The sequence below is a fragment of the Nematolebias whitei genome, chromosome 7, assembly GCF_014905685.2.
Source record: "Nematolebias whitei isolate Nwh7 chromosome 7, NemWhi1, whole genome shotgun sequence".
Lineage (NCBI taxonomy): Eukaryota > Metazoa > Chordata > Actinopteri > Cyprinodontiformes > Rivulidae > Nematolebias > Nematolebias whitei.
Genome location: NC_056504.1, coordinates 48,771,773 through 48,781,157, shown reverse-complemented (window position 1 = coordinate 48,781,157; position 9,385 = coordinate 48,771,773). Strand labels below are relative to the sequence as shown.

General features: G+C 45.2%; 1 protein-coding gene across 1 annotated transcript in view; it reads right to left on the bottom strand.

Annotated features, from left to right (window-relative positions):
• Window positions 1-12: 12 nt before the first annotated feature.
• The window catches only part of LOC119412029 (E3 ubiquitin-protein ligase RNF123), a 69,923-nt gene continuing 60,550 nt past the window's right edge, over window positions 13-9,385 (bottom strand). Inside the window, exons 39-40 of the mRNA XM_037679005.1 lie at window positions 442-527; window positions 13-180 (exon numbers count right to left, since the gene is read on the bottom strand). Coding sequence (XP_037534933.1) covers window positions 81-180; window positions 442-527 — 186 coding nt within the window. The 3' untranslated portion in view covers window positions 13-80. The remainder of the gene's footprint in view (window positions 181-441; window positions 528-9,385) is intronic.

Sequence of the window (9,385 nt, the reverse complement as noted above, 5' to 3'; positions counted from 1 at the left end):
GTGTGTGTTAGGTGTGTGTCAGGTGTGTGTCATGTGTCAGGTGTGTGACAGGTGTGTGTCAGGTGTGTGACAGGTGTGTGTTAGGAGGAGGTGGGCTTGCTGTAGTCCTCCACCCCGGTGATGGTGGCCTTGCAGAAGAAACAGTCCTTGTTGTTCATCAGATGTTGGTTGATGCAGGCTCTGAACAGAGAACACAACCATCAGAACCAGGTCAACAGGAAGTGGGTCACTCTGGGCTTGATCCATCACTTTTCATCAGACAGGTGTGTTTTCTTACCAGAGAACTTCTTAAATCAGATGGAACTGTTCAATCTGTAACTCTCTGAACATTAACTTTCCCTAAAGGATCATCAGCTGTGGTTCTGAGATGCTCTTAATATGAAAGAAACAGTGTGGGGTTCTGTCCTAGGAGGTTCTGTTTGTGGTTCTGAGTGGACTCACTTGCAGGACTTGTGTGAGCAGGGCCTGAAGATGGCCGAGATGGAGTGAGCGTAGCAGATCGGACAGAGGTCCTCCTCACTGGTCGGCTGAAACCCAGAAAAACAGACATTTTTAGAACAACAGCCCGAGAGAAACGGGTCGTTTCAGAACAAAGTTCCACCTGCTGACCCGTCAGAACACCTGCGACAGGTGGTGCTGATGAATTCTGAAGTTTGGTTGGAAACTCGTCTTCATGAAAACCACGAGTTCAGTTTTTAACTTTTAACAAAAACAGAGACGGACTCGTCTCCTTCAGACGTCAGAACTGTTCGATCTACAGGGTCAGACCTTGAAGAGTGAACAGGTCACAGGTAAACAAATCACAGGTAAACAAGTCACAGGTAAACTACAAACCGGATTCCAAAAAAGTTGAGACACTCAACAAATGGTGAATAAAAACTGAATGCAATGATGTGGAGGTGCCAACATCTAATATTTTATTCAGAATAGAACACAAATCACAGATCAAAAGTTTAAACTGTGAGAATGAATCATTTTAAGGGAAAAATCTGTTGTTTCCAAATTTCATGGCGTCAACAAATCCCAAAAAAGTTGGGACAAGTCCATTTTTACCACTGTGTGGCATCTCCCCTTCTTCTTCCAACACTCAACAGACGTCTGGGGACAGAGGAGACCAGTTTCTCCAGTTTAGAAATAGGAATGCTCTCCCATTCATGTCTAATACAGGCCTCTAACTGTTCAATCGTCTTGGGCCTTCTTTGTCGCACCTTCCTCTTTATGATGTGCCAAATGTTCTCTATAGGTGAAAGATCTGGACTGCAGGCTGGCCATTTCAGTACCCGGATCCTTCTCCTACGTAGCCATGATGTAATTGCTGCAGAATGTGGTCTGGCATTATCGTGTTGAAAAATGCAGGGTCTTCCCTGAAAGAGATGACGTCTAGATGGGAGCACATGTTGCTCTAGAACCTGAACATAGTTCTCTGCATTAATGGTGCCTTTCCAGACATGCAAGCTGCCCATGCCACAAGCGCTCATGCAACCCCATACCATCAGTGATGCAGGCTTCTGAACGGAGCGTTGATAACAACTTGGGCTATCCTTGTCCTCTCTGGTGCGGATGACATGGCGTCCCAGTGTTCCATAAAGAACTTCAAATCGTGACTCATCTGACCACAGAACAGTCTTCCATTTTGCCACACTCCATTTTAAATGACCCCTGGCCCAGTGCAAACGTCTGAGCTTGTGGAGCTTGCTTAGAAATGGCTTCCTCTTTGCACTGTAGAGTTTCAGCTGGCAACGGCGGATGGCACGGTGGATTGTGTTCACTGACGATGCTTTCTGGAAGTATTCCTGAGCCCATTCTGTTATTTCCTTCTACAAAGACATGTTCCACAAATACCTGTTCTACAAAGACTTGTTCTACAAAGAACTGTTCTATAAATACCTGTTCTACAAAGACCTGTTCTACAGAGACCTGTTTTACAGAGACTTGTTCTACAAAGAACTGTTCTATAAATAAGTGTTCTATAAAGAACTGCTCTACAAAGACCTGTTCTAAAGAGACTTGTTCTACAAAACTGCTCTATAAATACCTGTTCTACAAAGACCTGTTCTACAAAAACCTGTTCTACAAAAAACTGTTCTACAAAGACAAGTTCTAGAAATACCTGTTCTACAAAGACTTGTTCTACAAAAGAACTGTTCTATAAAGATCGGTTCTACAAAGACCTGTTCTACAAAGAACTTTTCTGTAAATACCTGTTTTACAAAGAACTGTTCTATAAAGACCTGTTCTACAAAGACCTGGTCTACAAAGACATGTTCTATAAAGAACTGTTCAATTAATTCAACATTTATTTAGACATGTTAATCCCATTGAGCCTTGATGACTCATTTACCAGAGAGACCTGATTTCTTAACAAAGAGTGATGACAACAGTGGACAACAACAACAACAATAGACGGCCATAAAATAGGAATACAAATTTAAGTTTCTCTTTTTTTTTTTACAAATCGAAACAAAATAGCAACCAAAAGGACAATCAAGAGAAATAGCAGCAAAAAACAGTTAGATCACAAGGCGCTTTAGAAAACTAAAAACAGGACCCTAACCAGGACCAGGATTCTGATGCTCAGGTGACACCAACATAAAGTAGAAATTTAAGTCGAACCTTGCGATATGAATGAACGTTATCTGTGATTTTTATAGTTTCCTGATTAGTTGGGTAAAAAAAAAAACTTCAGTCAAACCAGGTAACATTATTAGGACAGGTTAAATAATAATTAAAGTGCACAGCAACATGCACAGTATTGTGCACAACCCCTCCCCTGCTCTTTGTCCTCATCCACATGCTGTAGATGACTCTGCTAATCAGCAGCTGATTATCGTCTCTGTTCTCCTGCTGATGATCAATGCTGCCCGTCATCCAGTAACCACGGTAACCACATCCCATCGAAACTAAAACTGAAAACAGGAATCAGGAAGAACAGACCGTTCTCCAGCAAAACCAATCCTGATGAACACACACTGTGGATACACGTTTCAAAAATCTACTTTGGAATAAAACCAAGCAGAGAGAAAAACTTTGTGCTCTGCAGAACTTTAGTGATGAGGATGATGGGCGGCCTTCATCAGAAAATCAGACTCACTTCATTTTGTTTAATGAACCGACGAGGGTCTGAAAATGTTAACGAGGGTCTGAAAATGTTAACGAGGTGTGATGATCAGGTGTGATTATGGTAACCGCCAGGTGTCAGTACTGCAGTCTGGCAGACAGGAAGTTGTCACGGAACCAGATCAAAGGATGTGGCACAAGGTGTGCAGGGAAGAGTAAAATGTTTGATGAATGAGCAAACAAGAATAAAGATCATAAGATCCAACTAGAGTCAGTTTGTTTTTTTAAAACAAACTGACTCTAGTTGGATCGTCATGGTACCAGGAGTAACAGGATACTGGATAAGTGAATGGAAAGCTACAATAAAGGACAAAGTTACGTTGGAGAGGCATATTGCGAAGAGCGACATGGAACCACAGACACCAGAAAGTTTGAAACCGACTTGTTGACAGTAATCGGCATAGCTTCAGGCAGCAGTTCCATTTCTATATAGCAGCCATTAGACTGGAGGCCAAGCCAGAGGCTCGAAGATAGCTCTACTGCTAACAATAGCAGGCCCTCAAGACACAGAAGTATTCAACACGTTTATGTTTAAAGATGAAGATGAATTCCTCCTTGAATCGTCACCTTATCATGGTGGAAAAGTTTGTGCGCCTGAATGATCCTAGGAGCTCATGGATGCTGTTGGGGGCAATTGTAAGTACTTCTAGTAGGGTCTTGTTTGAATGAAAAAAGGGTCTCCCAGTGCAGATTGGTTCTAGGTGACAGGCCAGACAAAGAGCGATTCCAAACACTCATATGGACAGGAAAAAACAAGGAGCATAGTGTCAGTGTGACATGGAAGGACGAGATTGGGAGGAACAGCCTTTCTGATCTGAACTTGAGCAGTGTTCTGTTGTTGGACTTCTGTGCTAGTCAAAGTTTGTCCATCACAAACACAATGCTCGAACATAAGGGTGTCCATAAGTACACTTGGCACCAGGACGTCCTTGGTTGCAGATAGATTATTGACTTTGTAGTCGTGTCGTCTGATTTGTGGCTGTTTGTTTTGGACACTCAGATGAAGAGTGGAGCTGAGCTGACAACTGATCACCACCTGGTAGTGAGTTGGATCAGATGGCAGGGGAAGATGCCGGACAGACCCGGTAGACCCAAATGTGTAGTGAGGGTTTGCTGGGAATGCCTGGCAGAAAGAACCATCAGAAAGATCTTCAACTGACACCTCAGGAAGAGCTTTAACAACATCCCAGCTGAGGTGGGAGTGGGTCATGTTCCATGCCTCAAATGTTGAGAGGGCTGCCTTAAGTTGTGACAACAAGGTGGTCAGGGCTTCTCATGATGGCCATCCTCAAGCTCGGTGGTGGACACCACAGGTGAGGGAGGCTGTCAAGCTGCAGAAGGAGTCCTATCGGGCCTTGCTGGCTGGTGGGACTCCAGAGGCAGATGAGGAGAACTGGAGGGGCCAAGTGGTCCACAGCCTTAACTGTTGCGTCCACGGCCTTAACTGTTGCTGTGTCAAAAGCTCGGATGTGGAAGAAGTTCAGTGAGGCCATGGATGGAGACTCTTGGTCAGTTCAGAGAAGATTCTGGAAAACCATCAGGCAGCTGAGGAGGGGAAAGTAGCGCACAGCACAATGTTCAGTGAAGGTGGGGTACTGTTGACCTCTGTCCATAACTGTGGATGAGGTCATAGAGGTAGTTAAAAAGCTTCACGGCGGTAGGGCTCGAGGGGTTGATGAGATCTGACCCATTTCCTTAAGGGTCTGGATGTTGTGGGGCTGTCTTGGTTGATATGCCTTTGCAACATCATGTGGACATTGTGGACAAGGCCAACGGATTGTCAGACTGGAGTGTTGGATCCCCTCTTCAAAAAAGATAGAGGGGGTGCTCCAATTATAGGGGTATCACTCTCCTTAGCCTGGATTGATGGATGGATGCAGTCCTCAACAAGTTTGATGAACAGATGACCATTGTTGTCCTAAAAAGAATGAAATGTATAAAATATGTCTTTCGTTGAAGAATGCAGCAGCAAAGAGAACCTTCTGACCACTTTTTGACAGACAATGTTGAAAGCACAGTCATGTAACTTCTTTATCCTGATGTGCTTGATGATATGAGACCAAACAGTCTTTAGTGTGGAAGAAAAGATCAGAGAGGCTATTGTGAGAAGCTGAGCTGATGCCGAATGGAGCCATCAAGATCTGCCTTGATGCTCAGCTCTCTCATTTACACACCAGGACATTCAGCAACATCAAGGAAGGTGTGACAACGATGGACGAGTCAGCAGCTGCAAGGACTCAGCCTGCAAAGTGACACAAGATGGGGTGTTCAGCTGCAAGCAATGTGGCTCGCTGCACAAAGCAGCCAGGCAGTGTCCAGCCGTGCTCCAGGTCTCCAGGAAAGAATCACTTGCACAAAGGACACAGTGAAGATAAAGTCTGCACACTGAAGATGACATTGGTTTAAGGGAGTCGTTGTTGGCATCGTGAACTGTGAACATGAGCTGGAAAAAGACAAATACAGTGAAGGAAATAATTATTTGATCCCTTGCTGATTTTGTAAGTGTGTCCTCTGACAAACACATGAGCAGTCTATAATTTTAAGGGTAGGTTAATTTTAACAGTGAGAGACAGAATATCAAAAATAAAATCCAGAAAATCACATTGTATAAATTATTTTAATTTATTTGCATTTTGCAGAGAGAAATAAATGTTTGATCCCCTACCAACCACTAAGAGTTCTGGCTCCTACAGACCAGTTAGACGCTCCTAATCAACTCGTTACCTGTATTAAAGACAGCTTTCTTAAATTGTCACCTGTATAAAAGACTCCTGTCCACAGACTCAATAATTCAGTCAGACTCTGACCTCTACAACATGGGTAAGACCAAAGAGCTGTCTAAGGATGTCAGGGACAAGATCATAGATCTGCACAAGGCTGGAATGGGCTAAAATCCCATAAGTAAGACGCTGGGTGAGAAGGAGACAACTGTTGGTGCAATAGAAAGAAAATGTAAGAAAAATAAAATGACTGTCAATCGACATCAATCTGGGGCTCCATGAAAAATCTCACCTTGTGGGGTATCCTTGATCATGAGGAAGGTGAGCGATCAGCCTACAACTACACGGGGGGGGGGGGACTTGTTAATGATCTCAAGGCAGCTGGGACCACAGTCACCAAGAAAACCATTGGTAACACATTACGCCGTAATGGATTAAAATCCTGTAGTGCAAGGTCCCCCTGCTCAAGAAGGCACATGCGCAGGCACGTCTCAAGTTTGCCAATGAACACCTGGATGATTCTGAGTGACTGGGAGAAGGTGCTGTGGTCAGATGAGACAAAAATCGAGCTCTTTGGCATTAACTGAACACGCTGTGTTTGGAAGAAGAGAAATGCTGACTATGACCCAAAGAACACCATCCCCACTGTCAAGCATGGAGGTGGCAACATTATGTCTTGGAGGGATTTCTCTGCTAAGGGCACAGGACTATTTCACCACATCAATGGGAGAATGAATGGAGCCATGTAGTGACAACCTCCTTCCTCCGCCAGGACATTAAGAATGGGTCGTGTCTGTGTGCATGACAGTGACCCAAAACATACAGCCAAGGCAACAAAGGGTTGGCACAAAAAGAAGCACATGGAGTGGCCTAGCTAGTCTCCAGACATTAATCCAATCGAAAACCTACAGAGGGAGCTGAAGCTCCGAGTTACAAAGCGACAGCCTCAAAATCGTAATGATTTCAATATGATCTGCAAAGAGTAGTGGACCAGAATTCCTCCTGACGTGCAAACCTCATCATCAAATACAAAAAATGTCTGACTGCTGTGCTGGCCAACAAGGGTTTTGCCACCAAGTATCAAGTCTTGATTGCCAGAGGGATCAAATACTTATTTCTCTCCGCAAAATGCAAATAAATTAAAATAATTTATACAATGTGACTTTCTGGATTTTATTTTTGATATTCTATCTCTCACTGTTAAAATTAACCTACCCTTAAAATTATGAACAGCTCATGTGTTGTCAGAGGACAAACTTACAAAATCAGCAAGGGATCAAATAATTATTTCCTTCACTGTATTGTTAAAGGAGACAAATGTTTGTGTTAGTGCTGCAGGGGTGCTGTCAGCTCCTGATCACTGACCTTTATGCAAGTCTGAAACCCGGTGGGGGGGGGGGGGGGGTTCTAATTTCAAACATGTATTTTTGTGTGTTTGTTGGAAAAAGAAGGTCCAGGCAGGATGGAGAAAAGTTTCAGGAGTGATTTGTGATAAAAGGGTGTCAGCAAAGGTCAAAGGAAACGTTTACAAGACAGTGGTGAGACCAGCTATGTTGTATGGTCTGGAGACAGAGACATGGACAAAAAGACAGGAGACAGAACTGGAAGTGGCAGAAATGAAGATGTTGAGGTTCTCCTTAGGAGAGACAAGGATGGAGAAGATTAGAAATGAAATCATCAGAGGTGCAGCACAGGTTGAACAACTGGGAGATTAAGTTAGAGAGGACACACTGAGATGGTTTGGACATGTCCAGAGGAGGGACAGTGGGTATATTGGTAGAAGGATGTTAGAAATACAGCTGCCAGGAAAAAAGACAAAGTGGAGATATATGGATGAAGTTAGAGAGGACATGGAGGTAGTTGGAGTGAGGACAGAGTGAGATGGAGGAGGATGACTCGCTGTGGAGACTTCTGAGGGCTCCCTGTGGACAGGGAGGACAGAGGGGACAGAGGAAACAGGGAGGACAGAGGGGACATGGAGGACAGAGGAGACATGGAGGATAGAAGAGATGTGGAGGACAGAAGTGACAAGGGGGGCAGAGGAGACAGGGAGGACAGAGGGGACAGAGGAGATGGGGAGGACAGAGGGGACATGGAGGACAGAGGAGAGAGAGGAAATGAGGAAGACAGAGGGGACAGAGAGGACAGAGGAGACAAGTAGGATAGAAGAGATGTGGAGGACAGAAGTGACAAGGGGGCAGAGGGGACAGGGAGGACAGAGGGGACATGGAGGACAGAGGAGACATGGAGGATAGAAGAGATGTGGAGGACAGAAGTGACAAGGGGGCAGAGGGGACAGGGAGGACAGAGGGGACATGGAGGACAGAGGAGACAAGTAGGATAGAAGAGATGTGGAGGACAGAAGTGACAATGGGGCAGAGGGGACAGGGAGGACAGAGGAGACATGGAGAATAGAAGAGATTTGGAGGACAGAAGTGACAAGGGGGGCAGAGGAGATGGGGAGGACTGAGGGGACAGGGAGGACAGAGGAGACAAGTAGGATAGAAGAGATGTGGTGGAGGACAGAAGTGACAAGGGGGCAGAGGAGACAGGGAGGACAGAGGGGACATGGAGGACAGAGGAGAGAGGAAATGAGGAAGACAGAGGGGACAGGGAGGACAGAGGAGACAAGTAGGATAGAAGAAATGTGGAGGACAGAAGTGACAAGGGGGCAGAGGGGACAGGGAGGACAGAGGAGACATGGAGGATAGAAGAGATTTGGAGGACAGAAGTGACAAGGGGGGCAGAGGGGACAGGGAGGACAGAGGGGACAGTAGACGGTCAGACTTTAGACGAGGGTAAGTCTCTGAGCAGCAACAACACCAGTCCCTGTGTGAGCTCCTGTGTGGGTCGGGTCGGTTCTGAGGCGTGTAATTATCATCCTGTGTGTTCTGTTTGTTCCACCCTGTTGGACCCGCTCAGCTCTCAGGAAATATTTCTGTTTTTATCAGAACCGGTCAAAAGAACCATCAGGTCTGAGCTGGATTATCAACCACAGAGAAGTTCCGACAGAACCAGCTGAAAATACGACAAAACGCCAGAAAAACTGAGAGAAGCAGGAAGAAGTGATCGTCCTCAGGGCAACAGGAAGTGCAGCAGAGTCCAGACTAAATAACACAAAACAGAAAAGTCCGGTCCTGGTTCCATTAAAAGTCTGGTCCTGGTTCCATTAAAAGTCCGGTCCTGGTTCCATTAAAAGTCCGGTCCTGGTTCCATTAAAAGTCAGGTCCTGGTTCCATTAAAAGTCAGGTCCTGGTTCCATTAAAAGTCCGGTCCTGGTTCCATTAAAAGTCCGGTCCTGGTTCTATGAAAAGTCCGGTCCTGGTTCCATTAAAAGTCCGGTCCTGATTCCATTAAAAGTCAGGTCCTGGTTCCATTAAAAGTCCGGTCCTGGTCCCATTAAATGTCAGGTCCTGGTTCCATTAAAAGTCCAGTCCTGGTTCTATTAAAAGTCCGGTCCTGGTTCCATTAAAAGTCCGGTCCTGATTCCATTAAAAGTCAGGTCCTGGTTCCATTAAAAGTCCGGTCCTGGTTCCATTAAAAGTCCG